This window comes from Arvicola amphibius, chromosome 3, assembly GCF_903992535.2.
Source record: "Arvicola amphibius chromosome 3, mArvAmp1.2, whole genome shotgun sequence".
NCBI classification, from domain to species: domain Eukaryota; kingdom Metazoa; phylum Chordata; class Mammalia; order Rodentia; family Cricetidae; genus Arvicola; species Arvicola amphibius.
Window position 1 is genome coordinate 149,910,910 of NC_052049.1, and position 25,479 is coordinate 149,936,388.

Consider the following 25,479-nt stretch of genomic DNA (forward strand, 5'->3'; position numbering starts at 1 on the left):
AGTGCTTTGCTATTAAAGAGCAAAGAAATGGCTTCAGAATGCTCAGAATCTATTTTGCATGCTAATAGAATTCATAATTCCAGATGAGGAATTTCAGTATGTGAGGCAAAAGTCAATTAAAAATTATATTAAAATAACGTGACAGGTGGACAAATAAGAAACACGGCTGTAGAATAATTGCATTCCCCTGCAGGAAGCCAAACTTCACAAATACCTTCTGGAAACAAGCAAAGAAACCGTTTCCCCGACTGTTCTCATGCAGAACAACAGTCATCACAACAGAGTTTCCCAATGACTTTCCTTTTCTTCAAGGCCCAGGTCTTTCGAGATAGCAAGCCCCCTGGAGCTCTCCTTAGATACCATCCAGGCATCTGCCTCTCGCAGCAGTGGAGCTAGACAAGTATGGAACCTCACAGCGGTCGCCAAGATGGAAAGAACTCCTGCCTGTTCCCGCCAAACCCGTCGCGAGCCTCCGCCGAGCCCATCCGAGCCCGCCCGAGCCCCTCCGAGGCGAGTAGCGCAGGGGCTTCTGGGGATTGTGGTCTCCGCCCGACTGCCTCTTGATTGGCAGGGGAAGAAAGGAGCTGGGCGGAGTGACGCTCTGGGCTCTGGCGCCCACCTGCGGGCAGCGCTTGCATCCGTGCTCACGGCACGGAACACCGGGCCCTGTGCTTCCCCTGCCGCCTGAGGGCGTCCTTCCTTCTCAGGAGCCGTGGATTTGTGCAGCCACGGCTTGCCCTCTCTTCTCTCAAGCCGCTGCTCCCCTCAGGCTGCGCATGCTCTCAGGTGCTGAGACTTGGGGCTCTGTGTCACGCCCTTGGAGGAGGTAGGTCTTGTTATTTTTCTTTCTGTTTTCTTTTTCTTTTTCCTTTTCTTGGTGTATTTGAGATAGGGTTTTTCAGTGTAGCTTTGAAGCCTGTCCTGGAACTTGCTCTGTAGACCAAGCTGACCTCAAACTCACAGAGATCCACCAGCCTCTGCCTCCCGAAAGCACCACCACTGCTTGGATGGTCTTTCTTTAATTGCATCTGGAGCCTCAGAAACTTTGGCAGGAAAAGTCTATGTTATGTGGTGTGTTTTACATGTCTGAGTGTGTGTTAGCCTGGTTCGAAGGTCAGTATTGTTTCTGAGGCTTTCTGGAGAAGAGGACATGTTGCGGACTGGTTAGCCACTTGTTGATCAGATCGACGATTTTGGTTCTGGTTAGCTACGTGTTGACCAGATCTTTGATTGAGCACTGACACACCGGGAGGAGCTGCAGAAAGTGTTGAGGCTGTTAAAGGTGGAGCAGATGGGGTCTCTTGTCTCAAGGAGGTGGTAGGATAAGACCCATTATGGGAGAAGAACTAGGTTATAGAGAGATATGTACCCTATCAGAAGAACAGGGTCAGGATTGGGGTCTACATTACCGAAGAAGGAGCTAGTGAGGGTTTGGTGAGTTTGGAATGTACAAAGTAGTAGTAAATAAGTAATTTGAATTGAGTTAGGTAAAGTCTTGAATAGCTTTATAGTCCACAGTTATATATTTAGGATTTCAATTCCATCAGGAACCACAGAAAATAAATCGGTACTTTGACAGTCACTGAATACATATATTGTAATAACAATTCAGTAACATGGAGTCTTTGACAACTGAATTTTTCCACATATTTCAGGGTTTTGAGACAAGGTCTTACTGTAGGCCAGCCTCACCCCCTGCTCTCATGTCTTATAGGTCACAAAAATGACTTATTCAGACATAAAATTTGTGGATGACCAAGAGCACACATATTTTTTAATTATTTTTTATGAGTGACAATGGGAATATCAATATTTCAAATCTGATATTTAAAAATAGTATTATGAAGGCTTTGTTAAAACTTGTATAGTATTAATGTGTATTGCAGTTTAATATATCAAACGAAATTCGAAGTTTAGCGTATTTTAGCTTTCATGGTATATACGTACAGCATGTATATGTTAATTTCTGTTGTATAAAGACACTTGAAATCAAAAATTAGAGCTTCAATTTGATAGGCTGTTAAATTAACTCAAATTATTTTAAGTATAGGTGAGATGTATGACTGTATTCTGGAGAACAGTTTGGAGGAGTTTGGAGTTAGAACCCTGAAGGATAATAAAAGTAAAATATGTTAATGAGTTGAAGAAAAAGTGGCTAAGTTTTGTGCTGAGGTATGATTGGAGGAGTAGCACTCATACATCCAGAGGTGTTTTAAGAACAGCGGCGTGACTCTGAGTGTCAAATGCTGTAGCTGAGAGGAGGAGCATTTGGGAGTTTGGCAATTTTGTCACTTGTTTGGCCAGAACATTTATATCCTGTGGAATATTGAGAAATTCTCTAGTTTTGTAAAAAAACTAATAATTTTAAAGATATTGTAAATGTTTATTTTATGCAGAGCACGTTCGACTTTATACCTCCCTCTCTCCCTTTTCATATCCTCTCCCTTTCCCCTAGTTGTCCTTTCTCTCCCTTTGTTTTACTAGACAGTTTTATTTTGCTTTCATGTCATATGTATGTGCATGACTTTATGTATCTCTATAAAATCTAGGAACCACGATGAATGAGAGAAATATTTGTCTTTCAGATACTGACCTAACTGCCTTAAAATGATCATCTCCATTTGCATCAATTTTCCAGCAGAGACATGACTTTCATTCTTCTTTATAACTGAAAGATATTTCATTGTGTATATGTAACACATTTTCCTTATCCCTTTCTCTCTTGTGAAGAATACTTCATTGGTCTCATGATTGTTTAGGGGAAAAGTGCTTCAGGAATCACCAATGTGATTATATTTCTGCAACAGCTTTACATGAATCAGTTGAGGAGATGTGCAGGAATAATATAACTAGGTCATATAGGAGATTTATATTTATTTTTTGTAGAGATTTCCATTCTGACTTTCACAGTGGCTGAACTAATTTACATTTGGCCAATAGTATATAATCATTCCGTTTGTCCACTTCTTCACTAGCACTTTCTGTTATTCACTTTTTTAGTAATTATCATTCTGACTGTGATAAAATAGAATCTCACTATAGTTTTTAAAAATATTTTAAAACTCATTTGAGATGATAATACAATTATATCATTTTCCTGCTTTCTGGTATTTTCTCCATTACCTCCCAAGTACACTCTCCACTTTGTTCGTATATAAATTCATGGCTTCTTTTTCTTAATTATATGTATATATACACATATGTACACATATATATATGTATATATATATATGTATACATATGTATACATATATATATATGCCTCTGTGTGTGTGTGTGTGTGTGTGTGTAAATATATAGATTCATCCTGCTCAGCTAGTATAATGTTTTGATTTGTGTTTCTTGGATGGCAAGTAAAGCTGAATTTTTATTTTGCATGTTTTTTAGACTGTTTGCATTTCATCTTTTGAGAATTGTCTGTTTGCTTCATTATTCAATTTAGTTATGGAGTAGCTTGATTTCTTTTTAGTTTTTTTGTGTTTTTATATGTTCTTGATATTAATCCTAAAAATAGCTAGCAAAGATTGTCTCTCATTCTGTAGACTTTCTTCACTCTATTAAAGATTGTCTCTCATTCTGTAGACTTTCTTCACTTTATTGACTGTTTACTCTCCTATGCTGAAACATTCATTTCATTATGTTCTAACTATAAGTTGTTGACCTTATTTCATGAATGATTTGAGTTGTGTCAAATCATTGCCTATGCATTTACCTTCAACTTTCTTTCCCATTTTTTTCCTCTAACTTTTTCAGAGTTTCAGGTCTGATAGTTTTTTTTTTCCTTTCTTAATTGTGAGGGAAACCTGAGTATCATGTTATTTTGAAAGATAGAAGTCGAAACGGATAGGGATATTCTCATGAGGCCTCAACTGTACATGATGAACTAAAGACAAGTCAGGAAAGCTGGGAGTGGGGAAGGTGATCATCCCCAGGGAAGAGCACTCCAATTGGTTGTGCAGGGTCAAATGGCTAGCTCTGAAAACATGCAAAAATGCCATCATATGGACTGAACTAGTTGTATATTTAGGAATATGTATGTATATACATATATGCATACCATAACAGTTAGTGAAAAGAGTCCATAAATTTGAAGGAAGGTGAGTAGGGGTATATGTAACACTATTAATAAAAACTCAGAGGCAGAAATTGGGGTTCAACCTGAAGGTCAGAAAAGAAAAAAAAATCCAGCCACTGGCTCTTACTTCTAAATCAGTCCAATATGGCAATCTTGCCTTCAGGAATCTCAGAATGAGACTGTGTGTGAGAGCTGTCTCCTCCCATTTTATAATCCTCTCCAGTTCTGGGTTAAAGGGCATGTACCACTACCGCCTGCAAACTAGTTTTCTATTGCAAACTAGTGTGGCTACTGGGATTAAAGGTATATGTTATTGCTGCCTGGTATGTAAGGCTGGCCAGTGTGACTGTTTTACTGTTCTGATCCTCAGGCAAGCTTTATTTATTAAAATACAAATAAAATGCCACTACAGGTATATGGGGGTGGGGGGTAGTTAGAGGAAAGAAAGGGAAGACAGGGATTTTCTTTTTTATTTTAATCTCAAAAATAAAAGAAAAAAGAAATCATAACATGAAATCACTTTGAGTTTATTCTTATTTTTTTCTATGTTAGGGATGGAGCCAAATTCCTTGAGGTTATTAGGCAAGTGCCCCATCACTGAGCTATACCCTCAGCTGGAGGATGCTGAAGGACTAAGGGAGTCTTCAGCCAGAGGATTAGATTGTAAGAACTAAAGAGGGAAGGTGGTTTGTGGAGAAGATACAAGGATTTGGAATGGAACTGATGCATATTTTTGAAACGTGGCTTATGGTATATAAAGTCAGAAAGACACTGGCTGTTATTTTTGAGGTATATCACAGAGTAATCACATTTTCTTACATTCTAGCAGAGTGGCTAAGGATCTAGCTTACTTTTTTGTCCATCCAGTTGATATATTAATCACCTAATAGTTTTTCAATACCAAGCCACTATTAGTAATAGGGATTTCTGCTCTAGTCTGATAGATTGTGATCAATGGCATTTACTAACTGTGGAGGGATATAAATATCAAACAACTCTTGAGAGGGCATGATCCTGGTGTAGTCCTGATACCTGCATTAGAAGGAAATAACATGTCTTGTGAATCAAGGAAAGAGACTTTAAGCATGGAGTTAACTTTGATCCTTGCTTATGGGCCAGCTATACCTCTCTTTTGCTAATACATCTTCAATTACCATCAACATCTTCCTGGGTCTTATTTCAGTTTTGGGCATATGAAATATATTTTCCCATTGGACTGGTGGGGTAGGTTGTGTGACATTAAAGAACCAACACTCTGTGAGGTTCCACGTCAAGCCCAGTATTGCTGCATCATGGTGATGAAATGTAAACTAAGCAGCCATGGTATATTTATTCATGGTATATTATTCCCATTGGGGGAAAGAACGATTAGGGAATGATAAATCGATGATCAGCCACAGCCGCCACAGACTAAGCCTTCTAACCGTTGGAGAAACCACAGCAAGTGCAGTGCCTGTCACTTCTTATTAGGAATTTTTGGTAACAGCTAATGAAAGTATCATCTCCCCTCCCCCTTTTCCTGTTTTAAATTTTAATGCTTTCAGAGTCAAGTGATTGTGGAGTAAGCATCCACTCTGCAGGGAAGCAAAGTTACTGTTGCTGAGATGGTTTGACATTATAGCACTGAGAGTTGGCTAAATGGTTTTACAATCAATTAAATTGTTCAATTTAAAAGATAGCCAAAAGTCACCTCTGTCAAATTTTGTTGGTGTGATTCAGAATCCGGGCGGTGGTGGCGCACGCCTTTAATCCCAGCACTTGGGAGGCAGAGGCAGGCGGATCTCTGTGAGTTCGAGACCAGCCTGGGCTACAAGAGCTAGTTCCAGGACAGGCTCCAAAGCTACAGAGAAACCCTGTCTCGAAAAAACCAAAAAAAAAAAAAATAAATAAAAATAAAAGAATCCTTTCTTAATAAGGATCTTCTCTTAAAAGAGGCTCTTCTGTGATGTGGAAGGAGGTGAATAATGGAGACTCGATAAAACATAAGACAATGTTATCATCACTTGAAGAGAGTAAAGCCTTTAGTAGATAAGATTATCTATGTGATTCTTTTTTGTTACTGGCTTTAATAATGGAAGTATAAATGAAAGTCAAATGACAACAGTACAAATATGTTCTTGTAGGATGCTAGCTTTCCTTCTGATTTGGTAGTATTAACTGGGGCACCTAGATATGTGTGTCACAAAATATTAGTATATGTCTTTTAATATAAATATACCAGTTTTAAAACTCTAGATATTATCTAGAGCAAAGTTTGAGAAATATTTTATGTATTGTCAGAGAGTCAATATTTGTAGGCTTTGTAGGTCACACTATTTATATAGCAGCTACTCAGCTCTGAAGTTCTAATGCAAAAGCAGCTATACATAATTGAGTGAATATGAACATTTATTTTTATCTTTGGTTTTATATGTTGTAGAAACCAGGATGCTCTCATCTGGCATACGGGCCATGGTTTGCCCACCTCTGATTTATAGCCGCTCGGAGATTTCCTAGTGAATACAGAGTACTGCAGAACAGAATGAGTGATAGCTGAATGGTACCTAAAAGCAGAGATAAACTAATTTTATTGCGTGCTTTATCTTCATTTCTAACACAGTGTCTGTAAGTAAGAGTTAATTAAGCTAGTTAATAACTAGCAAGTTTATATAGTGGAAGAGTATCCTAGGTAAGCTAGGACCTTCTACATATGAGTTACAGGTTATGCAATAGGACTCGAAAACACTACCATTTGGGGTAGAACAGTTGTTGCCTTTGAGTACTTAGTTCAAAGAGCAAATCTAGAGAAGATGAGTGAGAGAAACAGAGAGAGGCTATAAAATGACAGTAAGAAACTTTAGGTTTGTGGATCTCTCCCAGTAAAAATGAAAATTGTGTTCTTTTGGAAGTCTACTCAGAGAATGTCTTTCAGCGCCTGTCACAGTCTTGGGTTTTTCTAGTGCACCCTGTGCTCTGTGTGGCGTTGTTAGCATCTGTGATGCATATCTTCCTCTTGTCTCTCCAGATACTGTACCGGTTCTTTCCGTCTTTCTGTCTTTGCGATGCCTGCTCCTCCTCCTAACCCAGTGCTCCCTTCAGAAGTCCTCTTCTTAGTCCACCCTCTCTTGCACCCCTCCTAACGGATCTAGCTCTTATGCCTTAGGCTTTGATCAGTGGAAGGGTGCCTCTGTTGTACTGATATGATTTCCAGCTCCCGGGTCATTGTGTGTGTTAGTGTCTTAACTGTCCCCACTTTTAGAAACAGTTTCTAAAAGCTGCATCCACATTATTTATATTGGGATATCATCAGCTTTTCTACTGATCCTTGATTTTCATTGTAGGCTTTCATGTGGTTTTCTGTAATTTGCTCATTTTCTTTCTTTTTTTTTTGTTTTTTTTTGTTTGTTTTTTTTCTTTTTTTTTCATGGTTTATTTTTATATATTTAAAAATTTCCATCTCTTCCCCTCCTCCTCCCCCTTCCCTCCCCTCCTCCTCCCCCTTCCCTCCCCTCTTCCCTCCCCTCCTCCTCCCCCTTCCCTCCCCTCCCCTCCACCCATACGTCCCCTCCCTCCCTCTCAAGGCCAAGGAGCCATCAGGGTTCCCCACTCCATGCTAAGACCAAGGTCCTCCCAACTCCCCCCAGGTCCAGGAAGGTGACTGACCAAGCTGAGAAGGCTCCCACAGAGCCCGTGCATGCATAAAAATCAGAGCCCAGCGCCATTATCCTTTGCTTCTCAGTCAGCCCCCACCGTTGGCCACACTCAGAGAGACGGGTTTGGTCGCATGATCCATCAGTCCCATTCCAACTGGAGTTGGTGATCTCCCCTTAGTTCTTCTGCTTCTGTAGTCTTTCCCTCAGATTAAAAGCCCAGAGGGGAGGGACTTCTGATTTTGCAGTATCTGGTACAACCAATAATTGTTTTTTAATGCTTACTGACAGTATAAGAATTTAATATTCTGCCTTTCTATAACAGCACACAGAACATTTAATATAGTTCTCAAAAGATCACAGCTTCCTAAAACTGTTTTTACCTGATAGCTATAACCTAAATAATACATTATTATGTAAGCTTTGTCTTTTAAAACATTCAGTTTTCATCCATTAATCTGCTTATTAGTCATAACTATTGCAACCTTGTAACAAATAGATTATAAATCTATGTATAAATATATATTATATGTTTTTATATATACATATATATCTTATGTTTCTGATAAATTCTTCATAAAAAACAGTTTCCTAAAACAAATAGGAATACTATAGGGCACCATGTTATTGTAGACATTATGGAGCATCTGGTCCTGAGAGTGCATTACCTAATACGTCACTCATAAAAAGATAGCAAATAAATAGACAGGAGGCAGGTTTCCCAGCCTGCCCTCACAAAAGATGGCTGCTGCATGCAATCAAGTTAGGAATGGTTTACTTGATGAGGCTGGGAAGTAAGTTCGTCAGTCATTAACATGGCTGCCTCCTGTTTTTACTACAAGGAAACCAAAGCTCAAGTTGTGTGGGCAGCTATTTTACCAGCATTATTTGAATTCTTTTTACTTTACAATACTAATAGTTTGTGTTTCTGACTGGGGTTCGTTTCTTCATTGACCAGATGCTGGAGTCACATCAGAGCCTGACTTCATTTGTCCTGACCAACCTGGTAGCAACTTTCCAGAGTCATTTTTTGTGCACACTTTTGCTGTTTGGGCCTGGTCTTCCTTCTAGATTTCTTTATTTCCTAGTGTCAATATCTCTTCAATTTTCTCTTACAAGCAGAATAGACTTTTTCAAATAGCACTCAGGCTATTTCACATATCCACTCGGAAGGCTGGACTATCCTCCACTATCTAGTGTAGGAAGTTCACATTTCAAATACCACTCAGGCTATTTCACATATCCACTCGCAAGGCTGGACTATCCTCCCGCTATCTAGTGTAGGAAGTTCACATTTCAAATACCACTCAGGCTATTTCACATATCCACTCGGAAGGCTGGACTATCCTCCAGCTATCTAGTGTAGGAAGTTCACATTTGCCACCTGACATTCCAGGTCCCATTTTCCCAATCCTATGTTCCTTAATTCCCTAAGCTATTACTGAGAACTGACCTGCAGCTTAATATCATCTTAGATGGGATTGAGGAAAAAGTTCAAGAATTGTATCTGATTATAGTATCATAAAACTGTAGTTTTGGCACTGGGTGTCCCTGGAGAGGACTTTTCCCAATCAGAGACTCCTCAGAGGAGGCAGGCACAATGAGAGGGAGCTGCGATGCTGGGAGGGATGGGTGTGGAGACTACAGCAGGAGAGCTTGATTGCTCTGTTCGGATCCTTGGAGAGTGATTTAGGAACGTGAACTTTATGCTGCTTTCCTGTCGAGTGTGGACTTGGGAATCCTAGTCCGAGTACAGAGCATGTAGAGGGAACTGCGGAGCGTGGATCCTTAGGTAATCAACTTTTCAGTTTCGTTCATGTGCGGTCTGGGCCAGTCTTCTAATTCTGTCGTTAGTTGACACACTAGATCATCCTGATGTGAGCTTTAGGAGTTCATGATCTATGAAGCACGGTTTTGGTACTACAGCTTTTTATACCAGACATATACTTAAGTAGTTATTTGTGCCATAAATACTAAGTTGCAGTGTTCACTTGGCAGGCAATATACAAGGTTGTGCATTCAAATTGTGTCTTTATTCCTAGTGATTTGGGGCAGGTTACTCTTTGTGCTTCTTTTACATCACAGGGTTGTTACGAGAATCACCGTCATTCATAAGAGAGTTTATTTTCCTTCCCTTCCTTTATTTTATTTTTTTATTTTATAATATTTTTCCTTTTTTGTGGTGATGGGGAATGAACACAGTCCTTACTCATGCTAAGGAAACACGGTACCTCTGAGCTAAAGACACCCCCCAGCCTCAAAATTTTTCTTTTTTTTCCATCCTCCCCACTTCGGAAGTAACCATCAAGTGAGAAAGTGATACATTTATCTGTAATTTTTGTAACTGGCAAATTTCCCCTCCTTATTTAAGTCTATGGCTAAAAGCTTGTTTCTATGAACAACACTTGATTTTTTATCCAGAACGACAAAAAGGTAATGGCAAATTAAAATTGTGAGCTGCATACAGCAATCTGGAAATATTGCCAGGCTTTCTCTATTTCATTCTCCTCCATTTTCTATTATTAAAACGACATGCATAAAATACATACCCGTGGCTTTTGCTTTCTGAGAAATAATTTAGAGGTAGAGAGCTAATTCAGAGTTAAGGCCACATGTACTGCTCTCCCAGAGGCTCCGAGTCACAAGTACACATGTGTTCCTGGTTCTAGTTCGTCTAGATCGATATATGTAATTGAGTTTGTGATCTGAAAGGAAAGCGTGGACCTGTGACCATCAGTTCATACCTTTGAGTGTTTACAAACATGCACTAACATCCACTGAACAAACACTGTTAGATTTTGGGGCTCGTTTACTTTACGAAAGACTTTAATTTTCTCAGTCGTTGGAACTTTTATTTTTATTTGAAAATTTAAACTGTCAAGAGCATTGAAAGTTCCTAGAATGAGTACTATATAAAAGACTGTGAACAGTGTTGCAGTTTTTGGAATTCATTGTAAAATAGATATTTTATTAGGTTCTGCCCAGCTCTTCTCTGTCAGGAAAGATACATCCAAGCTAATATGATCTCTGTTGCTTCATGAAATTAATTTTTGACATTACAGTTATTGTCAATAAATGAAGCAACGTGAAAGAGTAAAAGCTCCACTATATCACCTGCTGAACAAAACTATGTAATAAGATTAATTTTAATGAGTTTGCTGATAAATTTATAAAGGTGAACCACCCTAAAGAAATCATAGTTCATTAACCCATTGCTTGCTTAAAAATACTGCTAAGTTTCAAAAGAAAAATTGATAATAATTAAGTATTGTATTTATGTGTAAGTGCATATGTGCATATGTGCCATGGGCGCATAAGTGTGTATGTGCATATGTGCCATAGGCACATAAGTGTGTATGTGCATATGTGCCATGGGCACATAAGTGTGTAAGTGCATATGTGCCATGGGTGCATAGGTGTGTAAGTGCATATGTGCCATGGGTGCATAGGTGTGTAAGTGCATATGTGCCATGGGCGCATAAGTGTGTATGTGCATATGTGCCATGGGCACATAGTGTGTAAGTGCATATGTGCCATGGGTGCATAGGTTTGTAAGTGCATATGTGCCATGGGTACATAGGTGTGTAAGTGCATATGTGCCATGGGTGCATAGGTGTGTAAGTGCATATGTGCCATGGGTACATAGGTGTGTAAGTGCATATGTGCCATGGGTGCATAGGTGTGTAAGTGCATATGTGCCATGGGTGCATAGGTGTGTAAGTGCATATGTGCCATGGGTGCATAGGTGTGTAAGTGCATATGTGCCATGGGTGCATAGGTGTGTAAGTGCATATGTGCCATGGGTGCATAGGTGTGCAAGTGCATATGTGCCATGGGCACATAGTGTGTAAGTGCATATGTGCCATGGGTGCATAGGTGTGTAAGTGCATATGTGCCATGGGTATATAGGTGTGTAAGTGCATATGTGCCATGGGTGCATAGGTGTGTAAGTGCATATGTGCCATGGTGCATAAGTGTGTAAGTGCATATGTGCCATGGGTGCATAGGTGTGTAAGTGCATATGTGCTGTGGGTGCAAATGTATATGGAGGTCAGAGATCTTCAATAGCTTTCCAGACTTATTTTTTTTAAGAGGACCTCTTAGTGAACTTTGAGATTGCCAGTTTGGCTAGACTGGCCAGCAAGTTTCAGAGATCTTCCTGCCTCCACTTCCCAGACTAGTAATATAGTCATGCATCAGTTCCTTACATTTTAACAATGCTTGCAATAAGAAAAATCCTTTATCCTGTAATTTGGTTCATCTGGGTGTTGCATGACTCTGATGACCTTAGTTCATTTCCTAGAACCCATAAAAGAGAGAAAAAAGAAACTGACTCCATGGTATCCTATGACCTCCACAAGTGTACCATGGCATGTGGGTGCCTGGACACACACACACACACACACACACACACACACATATCAAACAAAGACATATAATAATAACTGATTTTTCGTCAAGATTTAAGAATACCATTTTTCATAAGTTTGAAATTGATAGCTCATATTTTTACAATAGGATGTAAAAATTTATGTTGAAGGGAAATGAAAAATGATGACTAAATTTGAAGAAAATTCTCTAAAGGTGTTTATTATTTCTGCTATTTTTTGTATCATTATGTTATAACTATACTGTAAGAGTTCTACATTGGGCATTTCAGAGAGAAATGGATTTATGCTCATTAGGTATATATTTTATATGATACTCTTAGATATGCATATCCATAATTGAACGCTGTGTCAGGTACTTTATTAAATCTTCTGTATGATGATCTCATTTAGTTCTCAGAGTGACTGGATGAGGTAGCTTGTACCATTTGTGTTATTTTTCAGATAATCAAGTAGGTTTGTGGAGACTAAGCAAGCAAAATGTTCGAAGGCTGGAACCTGAACTTTAACCAGACTTTTGGCCTTGGCAGCTGGAACTCTTCACTGCCACACAGCAGTTGTCTGGAGCTTGAGTGATTACAGATTCTGAACTGCAAAAGACAGTGATCAAACTGGAGCTTTCATATCAGCGCTGGAATCTGTCCCTCGTCATTGCAGGCTCATGGCTCAGCTTCTGCTTGAGTAACTCTTGTAATTGAACTTACGAGACAGCACTTTCTATTACTGGACAACTCTTATCAGTAGATATCTTATTTGTCTGTTTATTAGAAATTTTTCTCCCTGTAATTTTTACGTGTTGGCTCTAGTTCTGCTTCTAAAAAACCCTGAATGGCTGTCTTTTCATTTTCTCCTAGCAGCCTTCCCAGGCTGTGCTGAACTTCTGGCAGCTCCATCTTTGTGTAGTATTCATAGGAGGCCAAAAAAAGTGTTCTTGAGAAAACACTGTGGGTCTCAGCCACTGCCTTTCATCTCCTCTCTCCTAGGCCTGCATTTCCATGTTCTTTCAAACGGGTGGATCTTCTCTGTGCATCTCTTTTAGGAAGTCACCTGCTAAATGGGGTCATTTAGGGTTATTCTTTAAAATTGGGACAATTTTTATCTCTCTATTCATTTTCATCTATGTTGTTTGTAGCTGTTTATTTCAATATGAAATATGTACATTTTGCTTATTAGTGATTCCTCCTATTTGAATTAAAAAATTAAGTGATGTACCTGTTTCCATCACTGTCAAAATCTTTGAAGATATAATATATGTGACCAACAGATACTTGTTAAATAAAACAATGAATTGCCATCACACTTATATTTTAGGGCGCTGTGGCTACCAAAGAACTGGAGGAGAGATGCTGCCCATATTCTAAGTTTTGAAATTAATAGTAATAGTAATAATAATAATAATAATAATAATAATAATAAATTTGTGTTTGTGTGCATGTATATGCATGATCTATATAGAGGGCATGTTTGCCATGCTCTTGTGTGTGTGTGTGCGTGTGTGTGTGTGTGTGTGTGTGTGTGTGCATGCGTGCGTGCGCGCTTGTAGGGCAGAGGACGACTTTGTGCAGTCGCTTCTCTGCAATCACATTTCCATATTTTCAGGGATTGAGCTCAGGTTGGTAGACTTGTATGCCAAGTTCCTCTATCGCTCTAAACCAACTTACCAGGCTTGCTCGCTTTCTTTGCGGAAGAACCCATACCATTAGAAATTGTATAAATTTTTCTTTTGATCTTCATTTTCATACACTTATGGTCAGTTAATTTCTTTGTTTACTCAGGAATGTAGTCTGACAAAATAGTTGCCTACATCGCCTTTCCTGCTGTTGAATATTATAGTGCTAAAATTCTAAAATACTATTTGTGATAAAAAATAAACTTTGTCATTGATTTTATCTTTTAATGACCTAACGTCATAGTGTAGTGGATAAATGCATGCTGACTTTTAGAGTATCAAGAAATCATTATTGTTTTAGTGGTCTCTTTGTAGCTCTTCATCTTGATTTTTTTGATTGACAGTGTATCTTTTTTGTTGTTGTTGTTCCTGAAAGTGATCACAGCCTTAGATAGTTGAATAGTTCCAGATTAATATGTGTTTTTGGACCTGGTATCTGTAGACAAATGAGCAGGTGAGGAGAGGCAGACAGTCTGATGAGCAGTCTATAAAAGTCTTTCTGGCAGTGGTTTTCAACCTTCCTCATGCTCTGACAGTTTAATACAGTTCTTCATGTTGTGGTGACCCCCAGCCATAAAATTAGTTTTGTTGCTACTTCATAGCGGTCATTTTGCTACTGTTGTGAATCATAAAGTAAATGTCTTTATTTTCTGATGGTCTTAGGTGTTCTCTGTGAAAATATAGTTCAGCCCCCAAAAGGGTCACAATGCATAGTTTGAGAACTACCTATCCAGGAACACTACAATATCTGTTCATTCCCTCATCGGCAGGGTTTAGGAAACTCTCCTCGAGTCCTGAGAAAACGTTATTTCCATAAAATGATTGTAGGGTATGGTCACTGGACGGGAACAGCTTCCCACCAGATTTCTGTTTTGTCATTAGAGTAGTGTGCAGCAGAGAGCCGGCTGCCTGGCTTCCGCGGAAGAATACAGCTGAAATTAGTAGAAGGTGTCATTGAAACAAGTGACTTGTTTATTGGCAGAGTGAACAGGGACGTATTTCTTCGTAGTCAAGAGGTGTGTTGGGATGCAGAGGGAAATGACAGATATCCTTTCCATATCCAGAGAGTCGACTCTAGGCCTATGAATTATTGACACGTACCGTTGTTGTTAAGTGTTTGCACATCTACCCAGATCAAATGATGCTGTCAGTCATTAGTGCTGTGTCAGACTATTCTGAATTCAAATCTGCAGAATCATCATTGGGCAAGGTGCAGGAAAACTCTCATGGATGCTTACTTAAAATTATTTTTAATGTATTTGGGAATGTTCTTAATAACAAGGGAGCTTTTAACAATATGATATGAATCTGTCATCACTAAACATGAAAGCTTTGCAGATATGTCTGACAAGGAAAATAGTGACTAATGAGTGCACTGTATCTTTACATACCCTTTTATATGTGAAGGGGAGGAATATATATTTTAGGATATTGTGTATTTGTCATGGGTGTATGAGAATATCTTAAGGCTTTTGTGAAGTGTATTAAAATTAAAATGATTTCACCAGGGATATAATATCAGTATAAACCTTAGTAACCACAATCAAATTGAGGCGTTTGTTAAGCTAACAGATACCATTGCTTGGAAGTGAAGAGTAAGGTACAGATGTGAATAATTGCTTTTCATATTACACAAAGAGCTGTAATTTATATTGGGTTCAGTGATTGCTGTTAAGGAAGTAGGGAAAACTGGTTACTGTAGTGGCTAAATGGATAAAGAAAAAAGGAGCAAAAGCCAGGAATTATAGTCCAGAAACTTCTGAGAGTCCTTTCTCTTTCCCAGATCAAAAGCAGTGTTGTGGTGTAGCTCTGACAGAAGTGGGATTCAGTTATACAGGAAGGCAAAAAAGATATCACAATCACAAATCAGTGGGACCATGTCCCTGCTTTAAAACTCACTCTACAAACAGGGACAGGAGACATTTTTACCCCACAGGTAAATTCCCTCCTCCTCACTCTGCAGTAAAGTCTGCCTATTGTGGAGGTTAAGGCATGTCTACTTCATTTATTTTTGGTGTTCTGTAAGCTTCTTGTACCTTCATGGGAATATTTTTTTTTTAGGATGGGAAAATCTTCTATAATTTTGTTGAATATATTTTCTGTGCCTTTGAGCTGGAGTTCTTCTTCTAACTCTATTATTCTTGGGTTTGGTCTTTTCATGGTCTTTTCTTCTATCTCTTGTATTCTTTTGGTTATACTTGTCTCTGTAGTTCCTGTTCATATAACCAGATTTTCCATAGCCAGAATTCCCTTGGTTTGTATTTTCTTTATTACCTCTCTGTCAGTCTTCGCCTGTTTGATTGTTTTTTCTTGCTTTCCTTGGGTTTCTTTGAGGGATTTATTAATTTGTTCCAATTTTTTGTTTGTCTTTTCCTCTGTTTCTTAAAGGGAGTTTTTCATTGTCTCTAAATGTCTCCAGCATTCTCATAAAGCTAAGTTTAAAACCATTTTCTTCTACTTCTTCTGGGTTAGGATGACCAAGTCTTTCTGTTGTGTGGTCACTGGGTTCTGGTGTTACCATGTTGCTTTTTAAGTTGTTGGAGGATTTCTTGCATTGGTACCTACCCATCTCGTCCTTCAAATGAGGCCAGCGGTCTCTTTGCATCTTGATCCAATCTTTGCAATGGCTGTCTGAGTGTTTGGGAGTTTTTCTTGGTCTGCTCTGTACTGTCAATGTCTGTCTCAGAAAGCCTCTGAGGTCTCTATAAGCCTGTTCTCTTGGTCTTCTCCCCTGGTTTGCTCTCTTAGTGCTCTCTCTTAATCCCTTCAGTGTTGTAGGAAGCTCTTGGTCCCCTCAGTATTAGAGCAAGCTCTCCGCTCTTAGGTGGGGTGTGGCTAGTAGCTTGGAGGTCCAGTGGATGGGGTTGGCGTTTGGGGTAGCCTACCCACATGAAACTCCCTGCTGGATGACTAGAAAAGCCAAGGGAGTTTGGGGAGGGGTCCGGGGTTTGTCATACTGTGGAGGCTCTAGAAAGAAGGGTGTCCTTCCTCTTGGCTGTTCTCTCACCTCTTAAGTCCCCTCAGTATTGGAGCAAGCTGTGTTTCGGAGTTCCATTGAGGTTGCAGGAAGATAGTCCACATCGTATTTTTTATGAATAGCTTTTTCACATAATTTGCCCACTTTTTCTAATATTTTTCACTTTCCTATTGATTTACATGTATTCTTTTGATATGAATATTAATGCCTTATTTAAACATGTATTGAGAACGCATTTACTGAATCCATAGCTTACTTTTTCTCTGTTTTATGGTGACTCAGTGGACAAACGTTTGATATTTCACTATAGTAAAATTTATCATTTTCTCTGCTATAGTTTGTGTCTTGTTTTGGTTTTAAACAACTTCCATAATGAGATACTAAAGCTTAAGTTAAACATATTCTACAAAGCATTTCAAATGCTAAAGATGAAAATATTAATGATGATCATTTATTAAAATATTGAAGAGTCAAAAATTGGCATATCATACCCAATTAGAATGTTGTTTAGCATTACCAGTTTAGTTAATGCAAGACAAAGTTCAATACGGCACCCTCAGTATTATATATATAAATTTACCATTCAGATTAGATATTTTAGTAGTTAAGACTTTAGAGTGAGGGATCTGCTGCTGCAACATTTACAAAATTCTGACTTTTAGTGGATTTATTAGTGTTAAAGTGTGTTCATTTCTGTCTCCACATTTCCATGTAGTAAGCTTGTTTCTGAAATCAGTACTTTGTCCCACTGGTCTCCTTGCTCTGTCCTTGTTCTAGTATTAGTCACTATTGCAGAAATTACACTATATTTATATTTTTAAGTTTCTCTTCAAGTAATTTGCTTCCCAATTTTTATCTTTTCATATTCATTTGACTATTGTAGATTTTGTTTTGAATGAAAATTTGTTTCAGTTTAGTTAATTAATTTTATTTTATTTTTTGAGACAGAATCTTGCTCTGTACCCCTAGCTGTCTACAACTTACTGTGTTGAAAAGTCTGGCTTCTGAGTCACAGAGATCTGCCTGCCTTTGCCTCCCAAGCGCTGGGATTAAAGGCGCTCACCATCATGTATATCTAGTTTATTAATTGTTTTTGAGAGAGAGAGTCTTGCTATGGACTGTCCTGGATCTTTCTTGGCTGTCCTGAAACTATTAACATAAAATAGTCTGATTTGAATTTAGATTATTTTCCTGTCTCTAACTTTCAAGTGATTGGAGTATAAGCATATACTCTGATGTTTACCCTTGATTTAAGTTTAGAATATATTTGTTAAATTCTACAATGATGTTGATTGGCATTTTGATTAGGTTTGTGTAAATAAATTGGTTGTAGGGATGAATTTAATATTGTATTAATATGTTTTCTAATCCATGACTAAAAAAACCTCTCAGTTTATTTAGAACTTGATCTGTCATTTCTATTGTTAAATTCATTCCAAGTTCTGCTTTTTAATTAAAATTTGCATAGATAATGGAGTTGAATTTCTTTCTTATTCATCTTGTAGCCTTAATATATTCTCTCAAAAATTTCAGAAGCCTTAAGATTCATTAGCTCCTCCAAAGACAATCATATCAATATTGATGAGGATAATTTTAAAGATAATTTTATTCCTCTCTAATCTATATGTCTTTATCTCTTTATATTATGTTATTACCAGCAGAAATACAAAAAGTATACTACTATTATTAGTTTAATTATTGTTCCTGGTCTTTGTGGATGTGGTTTTATAGCCACTTCTCTTTCTTCTAAATGATTGAATGATTGTGTTTTGATGCATGAGTGTCATAGTTATCAAAATATTTTGAAGGTATTAAGATTGTATTTTGCTTTTCAAATTATTTTGCTAATATGTTGACCCAAAGTACTGATATTAGAGTGTTAAGCTAATCTTGCACTCATAAAGAAGCTTTTGTGATGATAGATTTGATTTTCTAATATTTTGTAAAGGAATTTTATATCTCAGGACATGATTTATATTAGACTCTTTTTATATAAGGTTTTATAGTATGATATATATATATATATATATATGGATATTATCGATATGCTGTTTTATATGATTTTGTTGTTAATATTATTATTACTTTTTACTCTACCTCAGTTTCCCCTCCATCCTCTCCTCCTATCTCTTCATCCCAACTCCCTTCTGTTCCCCTCCTATCCTCTTTTCCTCTGTTTCTATTCAGAAAAAGTCAGGCATGCTATAAACTAAATATGTTATATCAAGTTGCAGTAAGACCAAGTACCTCCTCTCATATTAAGGCCAGACAAGGCAACCCAGGATGAGGAATAGGGTCCCAAAAGTGGAGAGAAGAGTCAGAAACAGCCTCTGCTTCTACTTTTAGGAGAAGACCAAACCACACAACTGTAGAATATATGCTAAAGAGCCTAGATCAGTGTAATACAGGCTCCCTGGTTGTAGGGTCAGTCTCTGTGAACCCCTGTGAGCCCATGTTAGTTGACTCTGTGTGTTTTCTTGTGGTGTCCTTGACCTCTCTGGCTTTTACAATCCTTCCTCCCTCTCTTCTGCAGGATTCCATGGCTTCTGCATAATGTTTGGTTGCAAGTCTTTTCTTCTATATCTATAAGCTCCTGGATGAGATCTCTGATGATAGTTGGGCTAGGGACTAATCTATGTGTATATCAGAATATCATTAGGCATCATGACATTGACATTTTATTTGTTTGTTTGCTTACTTGCTTGTTGTATTTGGTTCTATCCCAGATCTCTGGATTATCCAATCTCTCAGCCCTGGTGCTCCAGGCAATGGGAGGGGTGGGCTCCCTCTCATGGCATGGGTTTGATGTTGGACAAGTCATTGGTTGGCTATTCCCATAATTTCTGTGCCACATTTACCCCAGCATATCACAGACTATAGTTTGAAGGTTATGTGGATGGGTTGGTGTCCCAATCTCTCCAACGAATGTTTTACCTGGTAACATTAGATGGCCAGTTCAGTCTACTTATCTCTATTGCTAGGCGTCTTAGCTAGGGCTGCCTTTATAGTTTCCTGGGTGTTTTCCTTATACTAGGTTTCTACCACACCCTGAAATGTTCTGTTTTCCAGTTGTCTCTTCTAGTATCCTTCACTCCATCCCTTCTGTTTCCTTCCCCAGTGCAGTTATAAAATTTATTCTAAACTGCTTCCCAGGGAGATCTAAGCTTCCCCACTTGAGCCCTCCGTGTTACTTACCCTATCTGGTACTGTGGATTATAGCATGATCATCCTTTACTTGAAAGCTAATTTCCACTTATAAGTGAGTACATAACATATTTGTCTTTCTGGATCTGGGTTAGCTCACTCAGGATGATTTTTTTTCTTGTTTTATCAATTTGCCTGAAAACTTCATGATATCATTGTTTTGTAACAGCTGAGCAATACTCCATTGTGTAAATGTACCCCCTTTTCTTTATCCATTCTTTAGCCGAGAGGCATCTATGCTGTTTCCAAGTTCTGGCTATTATGAATAATGCTGCGATAACATAGTGGAACAAGGTTCTCTGTGGTAGGATGAAGCATGCTTTCAGTATGTGCCTAAGAGTGTTATAGCTGCTCTGGAGGTAGTTCAATTTCCAGTTTTCCGAGAAAGCACCGTTTTTTTTTTCTCATTTTAGTTTTTTCTTAAAATGTTACATGTATTCTGTACCTTTTAAGTACATGATAGGATAATGCACATTTCATTTCATAAAATAGCAGTGTAACTGAGAGGCACTGATAATACGTCAAAGTAGGAACCCTCTGTATCCATTTCCTTTTGCGGATTTATGAAGTAGAAGCTGATGATGATATAGAAAATGATCTGTGGTGCAAGCCCATGCACAAAGTGTCTGTGATCACCCTCTCCATATGCTTCTGCAAGAGTTCAAAGAAAATGCATTCTATAGCAAAGAAGGAAAGGGAAAGAAAGGGTGGGGGGTATGAGAAACAATCCCAGTGGAACAATAGCAGGAGGCTTATAGACTTAAAGGCGATGATTAGTTACCCATTTTTTAAGAAGAAAAAAAAAGATAGCTGACTTGTTTTGATGGGATCGGAACAGAAATAGAAAAAAGAAAGGGGAAATGACTAGGCAGCGTCGTTTTATCTTTAACAGCCTCCCCCAACCAGTCGCTGCTGGCTTTTCAAGCTGCCTTAATCATTAAAGTAGACAGAGCTGAAGTTTTGAGTAACTCCTGATTCTTTTATGTAAAACTTTATATGATGTTAATCTGCTGAGCACTTCATAATAATGGTGTGTGTGTGTGTGTGTGAGAGAGAGAGAGAGAGAGAGAGAGTGTGTGTATGTGTGTGTGTGTGTGTGTGTGCGCGTGCGTGCACGCGCACTCACAGAAACTATAAAAATAATTAGGGAATTTGCCAGCTGGGTTGAATTCACATAATTAACACTAGACAGTGTCCAAACCTTAGTGAAATAATTATTTTAAAAATCTCCTAATACCTTACTGTCTTGGTATTTCCAGTGCTCTGCTGGCCCAAGGCTGGTATTTGAGGAGTCCATATTTCCCTGTCATGGTTCATAGGTATTTTCTTTTCTTTTCTTTTCTTTTTTTTCTTTTTTTTTTTTTTTTTTTTTTTGGTTTTTCGAGACAGGGTTTCTCTGCAGCTTTAGAGCCTGAGGTATTTCCTTTTCTGCTTTCACTTTTCTGGTCACATTCATCTCAGTGGCTTAAGGAATGTTTTCCCATTGTCTTTTAGTTAGTTATTTTTATTGGAATAAACTCTGCTGCTTCATTCTAAAACAGTGGCTCTCAACCTTCCTAAGGCTTGATACAGTTTTAATACATTTTCTCACGTTGTATTGAACGTCAACCCTAAAATTATTTTAGTACTACTTCATAACTGTAATTTTGCTATTGTTATGAATCGTAATGTAAATATCTGTGTTTTCCTGTGCTCTGAGGTGACTCCTATCAAAAAGTTGTTCAACTCCCAGGTGGTCACGACCCACAGGTTGAGAACCAGTGCTCTAAACCCATCTTCCATTTTCTGTTTCTGAAATTCACCTCTATTTATTTTTCTACATCTCATAATGAATGAGTGTTACATATATGAAAATTGCATTGTTTAATTTAATAAGCAAGTACACACACAGTATGTGTTGCAGCTTTTTGACATTTGTGTGTATTGGGAAATCAGTGAATCAAACTAGCTCATTATTCCTCACATAAGTGAGCTTTTTGACTAAAGAGCATTTACGATCTATCATAGCAACTTCTAAGTTTATATTGTTATTAATGATATTTCCATCATATTCCCAAGGTCCCCACAATTCATTCACTCCAAGAGAAACTTTATTTATTTATTATTCATTTATTTATTGGTTTTCGAGACAAGGTTTCTCTGTAGCTTCGGAGCCTGTCCTGGAACTAGCTCTTGTAGCCCAGGCTGGCCTCGAACTCACAGAGATCTGCCTGCCTCTGCCTCCCGAGTGCTGGGATTAAAGGCGTGTGCCCCCACCGCCTCTTAAGAAACTTCATTTTTTTAAAATTAACATCTAATAGCAATAGTCATTCTAGTCTCTGCTTCTATATGTTTAACTTTTTTAACTGTTGGTGTATTTTATATCTCTCTTTATTTTTCTCCCCTTTCCTTTGTTCCTGATACAAATAATGCTGCATTTGTCTCTGTGTCCTAGTTTATTTCATTTACAATGTTTTCAGATTCTTTCAGGCTTCCTCAAATGGCGGACTTTCTCTATTCTGAGACTTAGTATTATTCCATAATACATATTATACTTTCGCATTCATTTGACAAATACTTGCTGTCTTTTGACTTAAATGTTTTCCTTTTCTCTTTTTATTTTTTTTCTCTTCTTCCATTTTCTTCTTTTTTTCTTTTCTTATCCTTTCCATGCTCTATGCTTCCTCTCTCCATCCCTCCTCTCCTCCGTGTTTCTCTCTTTCTCCCCCACTTTTGTTGCAGTACTTGGGATGCAGCTCAGGATAAGGTGGGCTCCCTAGTCCAGAGCTACACCTGTTTAGTCTCTTGTCTTCTAAGTAATTAATTTTCCTAGGCATGAAGTAACATCTGATATCTATATGACCTGCATTTCTCTGATGACTAATAGTGTAGAATATTTTACTATTTGTCTATTGGGTATTTGTATGTCTTCTTTCGACAAATGTCTACTCAGCCTCTGCCTACTTTCATTTTTTTTTTTTTTTCGTCCTACTGAAGTGAGTTTCATATCTGGCACTTCAATGCGTGATCAGATTTATTTTGTCCCAATACATATATTTTATGTTTTTATTCTGTTGGTTGTTGTGTTTCCTATCAAACATTTTTATCATGAAAAAAATCCCATTTGTCTACTTAATTCCTTTTTATTTTTTACCTGTACCTGTATTCTGCAATCATACGTGAAAACTCTGAACAGCAATGCGGAAACATCCTGTGCATGTGTTTTCTTCCAGTATATTTAAATTTTCAGCTCTTCTGAATATTTAAATATTGAGTACACTTTGAGTTGATTTTGTGTATGTAGTAAGATGAGTATTTTTAAAAATGCTTTTTATAATTTAGTATATATTATTTTTATTAGTTCTTTGAAAATTTCATGTAATATACTTTGGTCACATTCACCTCACATACCCCAGTTTCTGGGTCCATCCAACCCCTTCCCTATCCACCGACTTTGAGTCCTCTTTTTTTTTTTTTTTCTTAAATTTTAAGCCTACCAAGTAAATCTGTGCTGCACAGAAGTACATGACTCCAAATGTGTGGCTCCCCATTGGAGCATAGATTAGCTTACCAGGTGCCACACTCTTAAAGGAGACTGTGTCTTCCTCTCAGTAGTTATCAATTCCCAAAGCAACCTCAAGTATGATCTTTGTTTCACCTCCTCTCTCCATGATGAATTTTGTCTATTTTGAGCTTGCACAGATTATGTTGCTTTCACAGCTGCAGTGAATTCTTATGTGCAAACCTCCAGTTATGTCTGGTTAACCCTTTTTCCTTGTAGCCATCTGCCATGTCCAACTCTTTCTGTCCCCCATCCCACGTTGACCCCTGAGCCTTGGGAGGAGAGGCTGCAATACAGATGTCCTAGTTAGGATGAGCATCCCATATTCTCTTATCCCTGGAACATTGACTAGTTGTGGGACTCTGGGCTAATTATCATCTACTGCAAACAGATACTTCTCTGATGTGGGTGTGAGTTGCATTAATGTATAGGTTCAGTATGTCAAGTCATTAGAAGTCAGTTAACAATGTGCCCATTTAGCGGAATACTAAGTGGTAGGTTCTCCTCTTCTAGGGCCCATGACCCATAGAATCATAGGTTATTGCTGCTATTGCATGTCTTGCAGGCTAGTTGTTATTGTCGTTTCCGGAGCTCACAACAGACTGAGATTGATAATTCATTTTCTCCTCTGATAGTGTGCGTATCATCTTCCAGCAATATGAAAGCTGTCTGGAAAGGATGAAGCTTCCAGGTTGGTAACAGATTTCTCCATGTACTCAAGTATGTGGTATCATCAACAATAGAGTCTGACTGTGAAGCTCTGGAGGGTCTCCAAGAGCAGTGGCAATATCCTGTGATATTTGGGCATCTGTGTGACCTCACTGGCCAACCACTCCAGAAGAGGCAAACTATTTCTGTCCCTTGGCATTTTATCTCTTAGCCTGTGGTGTCTAATATGAGAGTTGTAACCATGCTATAGCCTAATATCCATTAAGATATTTGTGTGTGTAAATATATATATTTACTTCTATAGTAGTAGTTCCCTGTATAACATTTTTTGAAAGACCTTTACATCTATTTATCCTTCCTCATGTATTCCCTCCTCTATTCTGCCCTACCCCAATTTAATCCTATTTTTTAAACTATTTAAACTATTTTTTTATTTATTATTTAAACTATTTTTCTAGTTTTTCTTTCTAGGTTAAATTCCCATTACACACATTTGCATTTGAGAAATTTTTCTACTGAAACTAATTTAAATAATATCTAGGGGTTTTGGGGTTTTTTTTGTGTGTGTATTATTAAATGTACAAGCAAGGTTACTTCTTCAGGGAAGATCATCCGTGTGTCTGTAATCTGCATGCTGGGTGCTTCTCTGAGAGTAACAAGTGTCGGAGCTTAGTCTTGCCCCTAACACAGCAAACAGATCAGGAACCAGCAAGTGGAATGACTGTTGCTGAGGTCGAAATTCGTGGGGCTGTAATTCTAATCGGCCTGCCCACGTCACTAGTATGTAGCGTTTGGCAGGCTTATCCAGCAGTGGAGAAAGGCTCCAAAAGTGTCGCTGTGCTTTCCTTTTGGAAATGTATTCTTTAATCATGTAAAATAATGTGATACATGTTCTTTGATAATAATTAGGATAACAGACACATGAAATTGTAAAAATCAACAATTCTACACTTACATATAAGTACTCATTTACAGTTTTTGTGTTTCTGATTTTTATGTAATTGGGGTCCTGACTATATTTAGGTTTCATGTTCTCATTTACTTCAGTCGGTGTATCATGGATAGTTTCACATCCAAATAAAACATTTCCTAATAGCACCTATTTTTGGTGACTAAGTAATAGTCAATTTTAAAATTGTGACTTTATATGCTTAACTATTCAAGTGTCAATCCCAGTTTTCAATATAAAAGCAGTGCTGTGGGGAGCAAATTGCATACAGACTTTTGTGTTTTGCACAATGTTAGTGAATCATTAAGGGCTGGGAGATTGTTCAGTTGTTAAACATGAGGACTCAATTCAGATCTCTAAGACCCATCTAAAGAGCAA

At 38.0% G+C, this 25,479-nt stretch overlaps 1 protein-coding gene across 2 annotated transcripts in view; it reads left to right on the forward strand.

The window, feature by feature from the left end:
- The first annotated feature begins 674 nt into the window (after positions 1–674).
- The window catches only part of Mei4 (meiotic double-stranded break formation protein 4), a 148,986-nt gene continuing 124,181 nt past the window's right edge, over positions 675–25,479 (forward strand). The window contains exons 1-2 of one of the 2 annotated variants that reach the window (XM_038323514.1): positions 675–826; positions 24,119–24,174. In XM_038323514.1, the coding sequence (XP_038179442.1) occupies positions 777–826; positions 24,119–24,174 (106 nt within the window). In that variant the 5' untranslated portion in view covers positions 675–776. The remainder of the gene's footprint in view (positions 827–24,118; positions 24,175–25,479) is intronic. The other variant, XM_038323515.1, reaches the window with a different exon arrangement.